Below are 18,072 nucleotides of genomic sequence, written 5' to 3' on the forward strand. Positions count from 1 at the left end.
GGTGGTATTGAGACGGGTTCTATAACTGAGATATTTGGTGAATTCAGAACAGGAAAAACACAACTTTGTCATACTCTTGCAGTAACATGTCAGGTATATATTTTTGTCGACACTTTTTGCCAACTGACATAACATCTCATCAATTGACTTGATAAATTACTATAATTTCAATTTCAGTTAAGTTGGATTCCGGGAGTAAGAAATGTCGCAGACAATGATGAGACAGTGTTATTGTAATTACGGTTTTTATGTAAACAAAAATGGTTTTTAAGTTCTGAGAATGCCATTAGTCAGGAAGATTGTTTTCACTTATCCTGTACTTCTTAGATGTATGTTGTAAGAATAGAATTAAAAAATTACCAATTTTGATGCTAATTTCACAACAAGTAAGGTATTATTGCCATAAATTATGACTTTGTGTGGACTGCTATTTGTTATATAACCCGCATGATGTGTGCTTTATGGAGACTAAAGAAAACTCCCAAAATCTTATTTCTATTGTCTATGTACAAGCTAAATGCAGAAAACAACTCATGTTGTTTCTTTCTTGACTATTCAAAGAATAGGGAGAGCTGTTGTACTCACCTAGGTGTCGGCATCACACTCCAAAAACTTGAAAATCTAACGAACATCAAGTGAAGCACTTTGAATGGAAAATTCTGCACAGGATAACCAAGAAATAAACTCAGAATTAAATTAAAAATTGATTTTTCTGCGATTATTAGTCAGATTTGAGTGAAAAGTATTGCAACATGTTTCATCTTTGGGCCTTTTTTCTACAATAAAAATTATTATTCTGGAAAAAACAAGAAGATGGAATGAGTTGAAAATGTGCACACAAGTTGTTTGAGAAGACTAAAACAAATTGGTACCCTATCTTGTAAAAATATTTTCAGGCCCAACACGTCAAAAAACTTAAGGGGAGTCCCTAAAAACTTAGGAGACCATACCAATATAACTAATAATACTGCATGTTTGTAACATCACTTTTCATTGGATAATCATGACGTTTATATAGTTTTATGTTCACGGCTGCTGTCAATTTATAAAGAAATCTTTTTTTTTTCTCTAAAAAAGGAAGTTGGCAGTATTATAAATTTGTTATTAAGATTGTTGACAGGTTATATGGCCGAATATGAACTGCTGTTTGTTTTACAAACAACCATTTATTTAGGGCCATATAACCTATCTACAATCTTTATAACTAATAATATAAAGGTTATTACAAAAGAATAAATCTTTTTGTTTTTTAAATAGTTTTTCATTACTTTCAATAAATATTTTGCAACAAAATTTTCCCTGTCAATATTTTCAAAATGGTTTGGAGAAATCATCTTGCTTCTCAGTTTAAATTGTCAGCTTTTATTTTCTTTAGTTACCTATAGATATGGGTGGTGGTGAAGGAAAATGTTTATATGTAGACACAGAAGGTACATTCAGACCAGAGAGACTGCTAGCTGTTGCAGAAAGGTGACTATAAATATCATGTGGGTCATTGTCACATATTTTCATTGTCAAGCTGAGTAAAAAAGTGTTTACTAAGGGAGAGAAACCATTAGAACTTCATTAGGAGAAAAATATTTATAGTTATTTCCCTTTAAATAAGCACCATTGAAGCTGAGAAAAAAGTATTTACTAAGGGAGAGAAACCAATAGAACTTGAATATGGAAAAAATTATATAGTTAGTTCCCTTTAAATATTGTTTGTTCTTAAAGAATGGAAGGTCTGTAATGCCATAAATACATCTGTTGATAGTATTGAGTGTCAAGCATAAAAACAAATACAGAAAGAATTATATATTCATGTTTTTGGCAATTTTGAGGTTTATGATCCAATATAACATACATTTATTCAGCAGATACTAAAGTGTTTTAGAACAATTTATTATTATTCACCACATAAGTGAGCGTACTAAATCGCTTACAACTTTAATAACTTATTTCTGTTAAGGATAAGAATATCCAAGTGATACATTTCAATTTTTTTTTAACCAGTATTTGATATGCTTTTAGAAAATGTGTCCATTAGAGATCATACCACTTAAACTGTCTGTAATTTAAAATGTTCTATCTAGATATTTACAGAGATATCAAAATTTGTTATTTGTAAGCAGTACAAATGTACATGTATGACCTAAAAATAGGGACAATAGAAAGATTCTAAAACATGATTTAGTGTCAAATTAAAAAACTTAGATGTCTAAAAATTGCCATGTTACTTTGCTTACTAGGTGCTAAGTAGAGTGCACTTAATATAGAATCAGTATACTTAATATAGAGTAATAACAAAGACATAAGTGTGATTTTATAGTTAACATGTAAGGCAGGTAAAATGCTGTCTCATTTGCTAGATTTGTAAGAAATTGCCATTGTGACCTATGTCAATATTAGTTATAAATCATTGCTTGGTCTTTATTTATTCAGTGTTCAATTCAGTAAGTTTTTAGCTCGACTATACGAAGTATATGGAGAGCTGTCCTACTCGCCCCGGCGTCGGCGTCCGCGTCCAGATTTCAGATTAAAGTTTTGGTGCAGTAAAATATTTTTCACTATAACTTTGTCATTTCTTAAGGTATCAACTTCAAACTTCAAATATATGTTCCTTATCATCAACCACATCTTATGTGACAAGGTTCATAGCTCTAGCACCAATATTTTCAGATTTATCTCCCCTTGAACTTAGAATTTTCCTTAAAAAATACTATTTTTTACTGTTACTTCTTTATTTCATAAGGGATCAAGCTCATACTTCAAATATATGTACCTTATCATCATCCCCATCTTATGTGACAAGGTTCATAACTCTAGCACCAATATTTTCAGATTTATCTCCCCTTGAACTTAGAATTTTCCTTAAAAAATACTATTTTTTACTGTTACTTCTTTATTTCTTAAGGGATCAACCTCATACTTCAAATATATGTACCTTATCATCATCCTCATCTTATGTGACAAGGTTCATAACTTTAGCACCAATATTTTCAGATTTATCTCCCCTTGAACTTCTTTAAAAAATATTTTTTTTTACTGTAACTTATTTATTTCTCAAGGGATCAGCTTCATACTTCAAATAAATGTACCTTATCATCATCCACATCTTATGTGACAAGGTTCATAACTCTAGCACCAATATTGCAAGAATTATCTCCTCATCAACTTAGATTTTTTTACTAGAAAAATGTTATTTTTACTATAACTTTTTTAGTTTTAAAGGTATCTACCTCAAACTTCAAATACTTATTTCTTATAATGAATTATATTTTATGTGACAATGTTCATAACTCTTGAAGTAATTTTTACAGATTTATTTCTCTTTGAACTTAAGATTTTCTTTAAGAAATATTATAACTTTGTTACTTTTTAAGGTATTTACTTCAAACTTCAAATATATACTTCTTATCATTACATACATGTTGTGTGACAAGGTTCATAACTCTAGCGTGACTATTTCTAGAATTATTTCCCTTTATTTTGGAATTTATTTTAACAAATGTTATTTTTTTACTTTAACTTAATACATAATTATACATAATTGATTTTTCTTTCATAGTTTTGTCCTCCTTACTGCGTCCAGTATTTTATTAGTCGAGCTTGGCTGTCTCCTGTGACAGCTCTTGTTTAAATTAAAGTGTAAAAGAACAAAAATTGTTCTTACATATTTTGATTGCATCTCATTGTTTAAAGAAAAGAATCATATATTTTGGTTGAATACAATCGTTCAAACATGTAAATGTATTTGCTAGGTATGGGTTATCTGGTAGTGATGTGTTGGATAATGTAGCTTATGCCAGGGCTTACAACAGTGACCATCAGTCACAACTTCTTATACAAGCAGCTGCTATGATGGCCGAATCAAGGTAACGTGTTTTTGATTGACCATTTTCTAGGTCGACCATATAAGAGTAGTGGGGCAGTCCTACTTGACTCTGTATATTGGGCATGAGATTTTTTCTGCAGATTCTTTGTCTGGTAAAGAAAATGGGAACATATTTTATACCAGGCCATAATTTAAACGATTATTTAATTTTTGGAATGTATTCAAATGTGATAACAAACTAATTATAGAAAGTATTATAAATACATGTATATCAATATGTTTAAGTGAAACAATTAAAATGGACAAATATGCAAAGGATAACTAAGAAATATACTTCGACTAAAATGATTTATCAATACAATTCTTAGCCGGTTTTGAGCAAAAAAACACTTCATTTTTAGCTCGACTTTTCTATGAAAAGGGGAGCTATCCTACTCGCCCCGGCGTCGGCGTTGGCGTCACACCTTGGTTAAGTTTTTCGTACCACCCCACTTTATTTCAGAAGTATTACAAGTATGGCTTTGAAACTTACCATACTTGTTCACCATCATAACCTCCATCTACAGACAAGAGTATATAACTCTGTCAAGGTTTTTGACAGAATTATGGCCCTTTTTTGACTTAGAAAGTGTATTGAGCTTGGTTAAGTTTTTTGTACCACCTCACTTTATTTCAAAACCATTGGAGGTATTGCTTTGAAACTGACCATACTTGTTTACCATCACGACCTTCATCAACAGACAAGAGGACATAACTCTGTCAAGGTTTTTGACAGAATTATGCCCCTTTTTGACTTAGAAAATACATTGAATATGGGTAAAATCCACTTATTGCCTTAACCCTTTGAGATATTGCTTTGAAACTTTTAATGCTATTTCACATCATTACCCCCATCTGTACGCAAGAGAAGGTAACTCTGTCAAGGATTTGTTTTAAAAATTAAGGCCTTTTATCGACTTAGAATCTTGGTTAAGTTTTTAGTACCAGTCCACTTTTTGACTGAACTGTTTGAGATATTAATTTGAAAGTTGGAATACTTGTTTACAATCATGATTCCCAAACATGTCCAGGAGAAGGTAATTCTGTCAAAGATTTTATTTGAATTATGGCCCTTAACTGTCAATGTTTTGACTTAAACATTTCAAACTTTGCTGCAGTGTTCAAGGGTATCACACAATTCAGTAAAATAATTCTTCACTAAATATCTTAATGCTCATGGCCATTGTTCACTTTAAAAATACAGAGATTCTTGTATTGCCTTTTACTGCAAAAACTTTTTTTATTGGCAAGCAATAAAAAAGTCGAGCGCGCTGTCTTACGGACAGCTCTTGTAGGGTTTCTTTTGTACTATAGAAATTAACATTCTGGAAAAACAGAGAGAGGCAATAAGCTTAAAATATGCACACAACTGGTCTAGACCTACATCGATTGATAGAAAAAATTCGAAAAAATATTTCTAGTTCTCTCATGTCAAAATACCTCAGTTGAGTCCTTTTAAGCTTTGCGGTTTTCTTTTTTTCTTTTCACCCATTACTTCATGAGCATTTTGTGAAAAATGGCTGTTTTCATTGAAATGGCTCTTACAAGTTCAAAGTGCTATGAAACTATTAAGAAGGCTTCAATACTGTACAAACTTGGCACAAATATTGACTGACCATAGCTTTGTAATGGCATACTCAATCTTAAATTTCCTGTTACCATGGCAACAAGTGGGCATCTTAAAACCATTTCTTAAAACCATTGCCAGATATCACTTTTTTATGTTGAATTTTCCATCAAAACTGATTTCAAAGTGCTGCAAATTCTCAGTGGATTGAGATAGATTCAAACGCTTTCCAGCGTTGGTTACCATATTGAGACCATGTGTCAAGCACAACATTTGGGTCGCTACATTGAAGGTCAAGGTCACAGCATGACCTTGTCTGGCCCATAACTTCGTTATTTGAAGTCGACCTTTATAACTATTTCACATAAATGATCACCATATTGAGACAATGTGCTCACAACATTTGGGTCGCTACCTTGAAGGTCAAGGTCACAGCATGACCTTGTTTTTAAAGAATGAACATTACTACTAATATCTACCATGTTAAGATTGCCTTCTTTATACTATTTAGTGATTACAGATTGTTTTATTTTATTTTTGCCTTACCTTCCCATATAAAATCATAAAATAAGTCATTATGTTTTTTCAAAAAAGAAGTATTAGGTGTAGGTAGGCTTGTAAAACAATGAGTAAATAAGGAAGCAATATTCACTTAACAACAGCGATTTTTAGCTCGACTATACGAAGTATATGGAGAGCTGTCCTACTCGCCCCGGCGTCCGCGTCCAGATTTTAGATTAAAGTTTTGGTGCAGTAAAATATTTTTCACTATAACTTTGTCATTTCTTAAGGTATCAACTTCAAACTTCAAATATATGTTCCTTATCATCAACCACATCTTATGTGACAAGGTTCATAACTCTAGCACCAATATTTTCAGATTTATCTCCCCTTGAACTTAGAATTTTCCTTAAAAAATACTATTTTTTACTGATACTTCTTTATTTCTTAAGGGATCAACCTCATACTTCAAATATATGTACCTTATCATCATCCCCATCTTATGTGACAAGGTTCATAACTCTAGCACCAATATTTTCAGATTTATCTCCCCTTGAACTTAGAATTTTCCTTAAAAAATACTATTTTTTACTGATACTTCTTTATTTCTTAAGGGATCAACCTCATACTTAAAATATATGTACCTTATCATCATCCCCATCTTATGTGACAAGGTTCATAACTCTAGCACCAATATTTTTAGATTTATCTCCCCTTGAACTTAGAATTTTCCTCAAAAAATACTATTTCTTCTTTATTTCTTAAGGTATCAACCTCATACTTAAAATATATGTACCTTATCATCATCCCCATCTTATGTGACAAGGTTCATACCTCTAGCACCAATATTTTCAGATTTATCTCCCTTTGAACTTAGAATTTTCCATACAAAATATTATTTTTTACTCTAACTTATTTATTTCTAAGGGGATCAACTTCATACTTCAAATATATTTACGTTATCATCATACACATCTTATGTGACAAGGTTCATAACTCTAGCACCAATATTGCAAGAATTATCTCCCCATAAACTTAGATTAATTTACTAGAAAAATGTTATTTTTTATTTTTAAAGGTATCTACCTCAAACTTCAAATACTTATTCCTTATCATCAATTACATTTTATGTGACAATGTTCATAACTCTTGAAGCAATATTTACAGATTTATCACTCTTTGAACTTAGGATTTTCTTTAAGAAATATAATAACTTCTTTATTTTTTAAGGTATCTACTTCAAACTTCAAATATATATTTCTTATCATTACACAAATGTTGTGTGGCAAGGTCCATAACTCTAGCATGACTATTTCTAGAATTATTCCCCTTGATCTTGGAATTTATGTTAACAAATGTTATTTTTTTACTATAACTTAATACATAATTATACATAATAGATTTTTCTTTCATAGTTTGTCCTCCTTACTGCGTCCAGTATTTTATTAGTCGAGCTTCGCTGTCTCCTGTGACAGCTCTTGTTCCTTGTGGAGTTATTACCCTTTTTTTTCCAATGACTAATACTATTTTTTACTTTCTGCAGCTTTGAACTTTGTACGGGACATCAATCTGAAACCATTAGAGATATCAACATGAAACTTTGTAGGTAGATTGATCTCATTAAATAGAAGTGCAGTGTAAAAGAACCTTAACTTTGCCTTGCCTACTTTTGGAGTTATTGCCCTTTGTTCATTTTTAAACTTTGAACTTTGTCTGTGACATAACTCTGACACTACAAGATGTTTACTTTCCAGTTTCCAAAATCTATTAGGGGAGCATCACTGGATTCAACCAGCTCTTGTTTTCAACAAATAGTTGTTATGTTCCAGGATAGTTATACATTTGTTTGTGCTAACTGTTTACAGGAAATTGATACCCATGTTTGATATGTTTGTTAATATCTTTTAACACTTACAATTACAAAAATTAATGTTTTGAGACTACATTCTTCAAAAACAGGAAATTATAAGTTTGGGATTGGCAATCAGTAAATGATGAATGCCTTTTCATTAACCATTTATTATTTGCTATATAAAAGAGGCCCGATCTAAGGGCCCTTCACAATTCAAAATGTTGTGGTTTTTCACAAAGTTGTGGAAAAAAGTTCACAATGTATATGAAAATTCACAATTAACAAGGAGCAAATTTTATGGTTCATGTTCAGTGTTTCCAATAAACTTGATTTTATAATGATAACAACATTGTAAATATTTTGTTTACCAAAAGCAAGTACTGGTATAAGCACCGTTGTGAAGCGGAATTAACAATTGAATGATGTAAGCATGCATGTTCAAGGGTTATTGATATCCTGTTTGAAAGTCATGTTGCCAAATGGAAAATATTATACTTAAAGACTCTCCACTCAAAACTAACTGTAGTATCATTGCTTTGACTTTAGGATAAAAAAAATAAAAATTAGAATGACTTTAGGATCAAAAAATAAAAATCAGAATGTCTTTCTTTTTTCATTATTTCGCATAATACAATGCTGTTTTGCGCCAAATAGGCCCAGGACCCCAATTTTGGTATAAAAAAAAATGCCCTTATTATATACAAAGGTTTTATAATGGACTTGTCTTTCTTTGCTTTTTGAATTGTTCATTTGAATCTACCTGTAGTTTAAGGGATTTTGAAACTAATATTATATAACCAATAGTACACTGGACAAAAGAAATTGTAAACCTGCATCACATATTTTGAGAATTGTAGAATTTAAACAAATTTAACAAAGATTACAATCATGCGAGGTAACTAAATATTTTATCCAAAAAAAAAAAACAAAATACATTAGCTTTAAAGTACTGTAATCTCACAATTTTCAAAATAAAGTATACAGTGAGGGTTACAATTAGATTCAACTTATATTTGTTAACTTGACTCAGCAGGCTATCCAGACTTCATATTGATGTAATAGGCACCCCTGTTTTGTTACTTGTGTTCATTAGGTTATATAATATTTGCAGGTATGCATTGCTAATTGTTGATAGTGCCACAGCTCTGTACAGAACAGATTATTCAGGGAGAGGGGAACTCTCTGCCAGACAAATGCATCTTGCCAGATTTCTCCGGATGTTGCTCCGATTAGCAGATGAGGTATTATTTTGCTTTTCTATCTGCTTTAATATGATAGAGAGCCTTCTTATCAGCTGTGTGTAAGGTCTGATCCAGTCATTTGTTTAAGAGTTATTGCACCTGAAACACTCAATACAAGCATGTTTTGTCAAGTTTGCATGACAACAGTTTTAGAAAACAATGTTTCACATTGTATAAGAATATCTGTCAACTGGGCCCTGCTTTGGGGCATTTTTTGTCTGCTTCTCACAACAGTTCTTGTTTAGCTAAACAAGCTACATGTATATGATTTCAGAAGATTGACCATTATTTTGATTTGATCTGCATCAAACTTTTTTATGCGTCACAAAAATTTTGCGAATGTCAAAAAGTGGACTTTTTTGCGTGCGAAAATATTTGCGAAAATTTGATTTCTTGAATTTAATACTATTTTTCTGATATGTTAAGTATATGCCATTATTGTAATCGTTCTATTCAGTTGTTCAATACTTTATTATTTATATAATTGTTTGAAATACACATTGTTAGTTTGATAAAGGACCTGATCACACATTTCTTTGTCATATTTTGAAAAAGTCTGTTATATGAAAACCCTTTAGCGTTATTAACACATACTAGTATATTGTTTTATTAAAACATTTGTGATATATTAAGACTAAAGTTAAACAAACAAGCAATGAGAAAAAATAATCTCAGTACCTGAACAGTCAAACTTATGTATGTTACAAATGTAGATGCTGATTGAAAACATGATAGAAGAATGTTTGCCTAAACAGCAATAATTTTTGCATGATCAAATATTTGCAAATAATTTCATTTCGCAAAAATTACAAATATTCCCATGTCGCAAAATTTTTCACTTATACAGTATAACAGGACAACAAAAATAAAAAGCTTCTAAGAAATAGAAATAATAATTGAGTTGCGCATTGACAAAACCAACATAATGCATTTGCGACCAGCATGTATCCAGACCAGCCTGCATGGCCGCGCAATCTGATCAGGATCCATGCTTTTCGCTTACAGACCCTATAACAAGTAAAAAAACTGATAGCGAACAGCATGAATCCTGATCAGACTGCGCCGATGCACAGGCTGGTCTGGATACATGCTGGTCACAAACGCATTACGTTGATTTTGTCATGGCGTGGCTCATATCATTTCTGAGGCATAATAGGCCTTTAAATTTTCATGAGGAGATAAAGTTATCTAGTATATTAATAGATGTTTATGTTCTGTTTTAGTTTGGTGTGGCTGTGGTAATAACAAATCAAGTTGTAGCACAAGTTGATGGTGCTGCAATGTTTTCCGCAGATCCTAAGAAACCAATTGGAGGAAATATAATAGCCCATGCTTCCACAACCAGGTAGGCTGTTTAGGCCGTAAATAAATTATTGTTTGTTTCCCCTCCTGCTACCTACCCACAAAAATCACAGCTACCAAAAATAATCTATTGTCAAAAATAAAATAATATTTGTTTTATTACTAAACATGGAAGCAGAGAGTTTCAATGAACATCACATCTTTATTATATCTGTCCCATGTTGTTGTTGTTTTTAATTGTAGATATACAAACTGGGATATATGTTTAAAAAATTCTATCCTTTAAACATTCATTTGCTAAACATTCACAATTTGTTTGAACTCCATATGATTTTGATAAAAACAACATGTATTTTGGATTTAAAAAAAATAATATTTTATCAACATACCTACACTATTCAATCTTGTGTGGGTCGCAGGATGGGAAACAAGATAATTTTAAGGCTTGCCTAATGTAGCATATCATAAACAATTTCTGCAAATTATATGATCATATGATAAATGTTGTAACAATAACAAATATTTGTGTATTATACATTATATTTTTTGCATGGGCTGGAGACCGAAAAGCAAATAAATTTTGTCAAAGTCCTTGATGTCATGTATAGGCTATCCAGAAAAGATGCATGTAGTCATGTATTCATCTTTTTGTCTCTGAATTGCACATTGTTTATCAAGGTTATTAATTGAAAACTGCGGATAGGAATTCATTTTAACTTTATAGGAGGCTTGACTACCTAGAAGTGCGGATGTTTTGATCAGACCTGGGGTAATCACTAATCGTAATCATCGATTTTTTAATTGATTACATGATTACACTGTAATCATCATGTAATTGATTACCATGCTCAAAATTGATTACATTAATTGTAATTAATCAATTACAGCTTAAATTCAGTCTGTAATTATGATTACAATTTGATTGACGTTGATTACTTTCAGATTTTACATGAAACTATTGAAATTCAAATGATTTATTTCACATGTTACAGTTTAACTAAGGTAGTAAAATATCAAGTGAGACATTTTAAGGCATCACTCACAATGAAGAAATAAGTTTTAATCCATACAGTTAACAAATTCTAACTGAAAGATAGACATCATTGTTTGGCTGGTATTCTTACCAAAATGTCAAATCATTGGATTTATGATGTCTTTGAATTTCCTAAAGAAACATCTGGAAATGTGACAGCACAGTGCAAATTGTGCCCTAAGAAGATAAATGGAGACACTAAGTCACATTCAAATTTCATTACCCACATAAAGGTATGTTAAATTTTGTTTTACATATTTTGGTTAAACCATGTTTTAAAAAGTTTCAAACACTGTAGATTACTTCTTTACTTTGTATATTCTAGAGTTTATGTCAGATGCATATTACCATATTTTAATTATATGCAACAGTTATTTTGTATGGTGATAGACAATGTGTCTATATTATAATGCATACTGTTGAAGTGTTTGTAAAAAAAATTGATAATTTCTTTGTAAAGTCTATTGTCTCTTTGAATTCCCATATAAAAATTTATTGTTTTCACACCTGTTTTAACACCTGTATAAAGCATACTGTACAATTGACACTTTTTTAAAATTTCTGTTGCAGAGAGTTTATTATGAAACCTACACCAAGAAGACTGAGTACCATTCCTGCATCATTGGCCCTTGTAGAGCGTTTGTTTAGTGTTGTGGGTAAAATTTTCCGTCCTGATAGATGCAGTCTGACTGACAGACGGTTTCATGAACTTATGATGCTAAAGTGTAATGCTAAAATATGATAAAGTGATGTGACAGTAACTAAAAGTGTGTTAAAATGATGACTGATGATGAGCTGGAAATCCTTTGTGTATATAATGTATATAATGTAAACTAGTATATTAAATAGCATTAAGAAACTTTTGTTTATAGTTATACATGGAATGTAATCAATTATCAATCAATTACTTTCTAAAAGTAATTGTAATTTAATTGATTACAGAGGTAAGTCTGAGTAATCAATTGTAATCAATTACAATAAAATCTGAAAGTAATTGTAATTAAATCAATTACTGATCAATGTAATCATCCCCAGGTCTGGTTTTGATTGAAATTTTTTTCCGTATTAATATTACTATACTACTCAACTTTTGCTAAACATTTTGGTGCTTAGCAAAAGTTGAGTAGTATTGTAATATTAATATGGAAAAAAGATCTCGAAATAATATGAATAGTATCAAAAAAATTAGAATTCAGTTATTTAGGTTTTTTTAAGTGTCATTTTACAATGATATTGTAAATTTTTGAGTATTCAATGTTAAGATTTTTACATCATTCACATTGACATGGCAAAAGCAAGGAAAAGATAGCATTTGAGCTGCGTCAAGACAAAACCAACATAGTGCGTTTGCGACCAGCATGGATCCAGACCAACCTGGAGTGCAGTCTGATCAGGATCCATGCTGTTCCCTATCAGTTTCTCTAATTGTAATAGACTTGGTAAGCGAACAGCATGGATCCTTATCAGACTTCGTGGATGCGCAGGCTGGTCTGGATCCATGCTGGTTGCAAACACACTTTATTGGTTTTGTCGTGACGCAACTCATTTGTGTGAAGCAGAGAGACAGTGGGGGAGTCAGCGTTGAGGTTAGTGTGGTACTTAGTGTACTCCACACCATTATCACCGAGCCTGGACATGGTATCAGCAGTAGTCAAATCTTCCTGAAAACTGCAATATCTTAGACAGTTTAGCGTTACACATTTTCTAGTGGACCTCAACAAAAATTGTTCAAGTTAAGCCCTAGTATATAGTAAAGACTTTAAAAATTCTCCTTTAAAACCACAAGAGCTAGAGCTTAGATAGTTGGCATGAAATATTGTCAAGTAAACCTCTACCAAGTTTATTCCAATTATAGCCCTGGGATCAAATTTGACCCCACTCCAGAGGACTATAAAATGACAACAACATAAAATGGTGATATCATCGTCCGAAAAAATTAAACAAGAAGCACTAGGTTTATGTATGTTTTATGTAATAATAATCTAGACAGGAGTGGAATCATATCGGAATTGTCAGCTACGTCAAAGTTACAGGATGGGAAATGCCCGGTATGGGGGAAAAAAATATAGGAAGGGAATTATCTGCTCTGTAAATTATCGGGTTTGTCAAAAATATCTTCAAATGATTGTGAGGAGTTTCATCCAGGAGTGGATTTAGTCCGAATCTTGATAAAAAAACTTATGTATTTGTTTAAAAATGCTCTTTGCTGAAATTTAGAGGCTATAATTTATAATTACAATATATCAATTTTTGTGACATTTGTGTCACAAAGATTCTATGTGAAAAGCAAAAGTAATAAGTGTGTAACCTCAAAAGAGATGGTAATGTGTATTGTTGTCCAAAATGTGTATCAAATTAGTATCGATATATCATCATCTCACCTGCATACATATTTCAGAATGTGTAAGACTAAACTTATGACTCCAGAATAGCTAATAGATAACATGAATTGTGTTATAAAAAATGTATTGAATTATGATTGATAATCATTATATCTACTAATATTATCAAGAATTTGTAACTACAAATATACTATTGTAATATTTTAGAATTGTATCTTTCCACGCATATAAGTTGTCTGTTATAATATGTTTTATTCACTATATATTTGTTGTTTATAATAAACTGATAACTGATATTATAAGAAGCTTTTGATGTATTATACAAAAAGTCATAGGGTCCATGAATTTCACTGTACGTTGTTTTATCATTTATAGATTGTATCTTCGAAAGGGGAGAGGAGAGACAAGAATATGTAAAATTTATGACTCACCGTGTTTACCTGAAGCCGAGGCAATGTTCGCAATAAACGCTGACGGCATAGGGGACGCCAAAGATTGATAGCGACTAGAGCATTATGGGAATATGAAGACTGAAATTGTGAAGATATCTGCCGCAATATTGACCCAGGTGATTCAAGGAAATCATGTATGTGTCATGAGAAAGCAAGAACGCTTCAAAAAACTTTTCAATGGGAAAGATATTATACAATACCTGTGAAGACAACACTTACCATTCATTTGAAATGATTTCTTTTTATTTCAATTATTTATTTGTACTTCTTTGTACTGCTGCATAGTGGATATGATATGTATAATTGACATGCAGAAATACTTTGTATTGTAGAATTACAATGTACATATACGTGTAGCAAAGATATATGTGCTAGCTGCTGCCATGTGCCTGAACCCATAAGTATATGCCTTGCTTTGAAACTGAATATGTTAATGAGATGGTCACAGAATTCTATAATTGAAAAGCCAACAAGATAAAAAAAAAAAGAGCCTGGTTTACTTCACTCACTTTAATCATAAGTCAATTATTTTTGCTATGGTCACAAGCTTGCCAAGGTTTCAAGTTATTCTATGTAAGAAATTATAGAATCTCCACATGTGAATAATGTGTGAATGATTACTAAATACAAGAGTGGGTGCATTGAAAATAAGTAGGGAAACAAATTTAGCTTGATCATGGGTACATCAGCATTTATTTGTTGATATGTTAGAATGGAAATAATATATCCCAGACTTCACCCTCGTGATATAATTCGATTATTCCTCGCATTTTATTTCGCAATAGAATCACTGTTGGGGATATATTATTTCTTACAATTTTATCAATATAGGGTTAACAAACTGATTTGTATTTTCTTTTGCAATAAATTTTTTTATATTCACAAAGAATAATAGCATGAAAGTATTTTGTTGATTTATATCATAGTTAGTTTTTATTTTATTATCTTAACTGTTGTAAATGTTGCATATATGTGTATTTACATACTACTGTACGGGCATGTTTGAAAAATAACAGACTAGAATCATTCTGGTTATAAATTCTTAAAGCTATGTGGTTGCTTAAATTATTAAAAGATATTTTAAAATTACTTGGTAAGTCTGAAGTTTTTCTGTTGAGATTGCATTTCATAAGTCTGCCATCCTTTTCTGTCTGTTATCAGTTTGACTCCCTGTAAAATTAACAGGGAAGGACTGAATATAAGAAGAATTTTTATTGGACATTTTAAAATTACAAACTGAAATTGGTGAATCTCATTGGTCATTCTGAAATCAAATATAAAGTACAGTTCTTACCATTCTAAAATAAGATATAAAGGATAATTCTTACAATTCTAAAACAAAAGTTTATGAATATCTCTAAGATTAAATATAAGGGATGGTTTTGCCGATATAAAATAAAAAGTAAAGGATAGTTCAAAATAGCATGTACAGGAATGAGGATAGTTCTTGAACTTTAAGGTAAATTTGTAAATGATTACAAAGTTTGTAAAGTCAAACGTAAAAGAAGTAAAACGGACATCTTAAATAGAAATTTTCCTACTTTGAAAAATCATCAATATCAATATGCTATAATTTAATTTCAATGTTTACAAAATGGGTATTTTCTTATCTTCAGAAAATAATTATTATGGTATGTTATTGTTATGCAAACATTGCTAACAATTCTTTTTGTATTGAAAACTTAAAAATAGCATAATGTTGCCTGTTAATCAGTTTTACTTCGGCTTTAAAGATACTTCTGGTTTCCATTATTCACACATGTATTCTATTTTTCTTAGCATCTTTTTTATGGCCTAATATAACAGCTGGTTGTATTGCACGCCCGTTTAACTCACAACGAGTGAAAAATGTCCATCGGTAAAAATGTTGTGAGCAACTTCCGTTCCTCGTTGTGAGCACCCATCTATGACGTGTGACACGATAAACAAGGTGAGTTTTTCATAATTTTTGAAGATTACAGACATTTATGTAAAAATATCGGAATGCAGTTAGCTAGCGATGTGTGTTTCCGAGTATGCACAAGTAAAGATATTGCCTGTTGGTGGACAATTTGATGGAAATACCGTGCGACGCAGTCACTCGGGGTAGCTGGAAAACTGGAGACAACTTCTCTTTGGACCTAATTTAACATTGAAAACGTCGATTCTGGTGACGTTTTGTGCATTCTAACCTAAAACAGATGCCCACAAGTCTTCAGCGTAAATTATTATCTGAAAGTCTTCATAGAAACGAAGATATACCCTTTTTTTGCTTTAATCCTCGTTGTGAGCACCATAACCTCGTTGTGAGCAAGACAAGCGCATTGCTTGTCTGGTTTTAATATGTAATTCAAATGGCGAGAATACAATTTTCAATCTACCAAAAGCAATCAAAACGTTTTTGTACAATAGTTTTTCTTTGCAATCGTTCTTCTTTTTTTTTTTGAAAATTATTCTTCATATTCACAAGTCATCAGATTAACAGAAGAACTAATCAGTGGAGGTAAATCAGGTATTTTATTTCGTATACTCTAGTGTGGCACGACTGAACATCACGGGGAGTTTATGAATATTTCAACAAGTTCACAATCTGTGTGATACACACATACATTGTTTATCCTGAGCTGAAGACTGACCAAGGTATGTAAAACAAGAACTGTCACGGTAAGTTGACAATGCCCCCGAAATGGTGCTTTGTCCTTTGATTTATGGACCAGATAGATTATTTGTTTTTGGACAATTAGATCTTCAATGTGAAGGTCATTCAAGGTCAAGGTGAAATAAATATAGGTCAGTTGGAAGGTCTTGTCCAAAGGGGCATTGTGTCCAAATATGAATTAATTCCACTTACTAATAAAGAAGTTATGACCAATGTTTAAGTTTTTGGATGTTCTAGAAGGTCATTCAGGGTACAAGATAAAAAAATACAAATCAGTTTGAAGGTCTTGCCTTAAGGGTTGTTGTGTCAAAATATGAGTACATTGTATAATCCGTATACTAATAAGGAAGTTATGACCATTTTTAAGTTTTTGGACAATTTGACCTTCAAGGTGAAGGTCATTCTGGGGTCAAGGTAAAAAAAATATAGGATAGTTGGAAGGCCTTGTCCAAAGAGGTGTTGTGCCTAAACATTATGCCAGGACATTATGATCAATCTTAAATGTTTTTGGACAATTTGAGCTTCAAGGTAAAGGCCATTCAGGGGTCAAGGTAAAAAAATACAGGATCGTAGGAAGGTCTTGTGCTAAGGGATGTTGTGTTCAAATATGAATCAAATCCGTTTACTAATAAGGAAGTTATGGCCAATGTTAAAGTTTTCGGACGGATTGACGGACTGGCAGACTGACAGTTCAAAACTAATATGCCTCCCTTTGGAGTATGCACAACGTCTTGCAAAGAAATGCTGCTGTGCAAAAACGTTTTAATTGCTTTGGTAGATTGAAAATTATATTTTCACCATCTGAATTACATATTAAAACCATATACGCACTGCGCTTGTCTTGCTCACAACGAGGTTATGGTGCTCACAACGAGGATTAAAGCAAAAAAGGGTATATCTTCGTTTCTATGAAGACTTTCAGATAATAATTTACGCTGAAGACTTGTGGGCATCTGTTTTAGGTTAGAATGCACAAAACGTCACCAGAATCGACGTTTTCAATGTTAAATTAGGTCCAAAGAGAAGTTGTCTCCAGTTTTCCAGCTACCCCGAGTGACTGCGTCGCACGGTATTTCCATCAAATTGTCCACCAACAGGCAATATCTTTACATGTGCATACTCGGAAAACACATCGCTAGCTAACTGCATTCCGATATTTTTACATAAATGTCTGTAATCTTCAAAAATTATGAAAAACTCACCTTGTTTATCGTGTCACACGTCATAAATGGGTGCTCACAACGAGGAACGGAAGTTGCTCACAACATTTTTACCGATGGACATTTTT

The 18,072-nt window shown here is 31.9% G+C and overlaps 1 protein-coding gene across 1 annotated transcript in view; it reads left to right on the plus strand.

Annotated features, from left to right (window-relative positions):
• Positions 1-15,958, plus strand: part of LOC132754975 (DNA repair protein RAD51 homolog 1) — a 30,039-nt gene extending 14,081 nt beyond the window's left edge. The window contains exons 5-10 of the mRNA XM_060745738.1: positions 2-93; positions 1,376-1,470; positions 3,744-3,857; positions 8,888-9,017; positions 10,241-10,362; positions 14,070-15,958. Coding sequence (XP_060601721.1) covers positions 2-93; positions 1,376-1,470; positions 3,744-3,857; positions 8,888-9,017; positions 10,241-10,362; positions 14,070-14,193 — 677 coding nt within the window. The 3' untranslated portion in view covers positions 14,194-15,958. The remainder of the gene's footprint in view (position 1; positions 94-1,375; positions 1,471-3,743; positions 3,858-8,887; positions 9,018-10,240; positions 10,363-14,069) is intronic.
• The last annotated feature ends 2,114 nt before the right edge of the window (positions 15,959-18,072 follow it).

Source organism: Ruditapes philippinarum, unplaced genomic scaffold, assembly GCF_026571515.1.
Source record: "Ruditapes philippinarum isolate M1 unplaced genomic scaffold, ASM2657151v2 ctg5104_1_1_1_1, whole genome shotgun sequence".
Taxonomy (NCBI): Eukaryota; Metazoa; Mollusca; class Bivalvia; order Venerida; family Veneridae; genus Ruditapes; species Ruditapes philippinarum.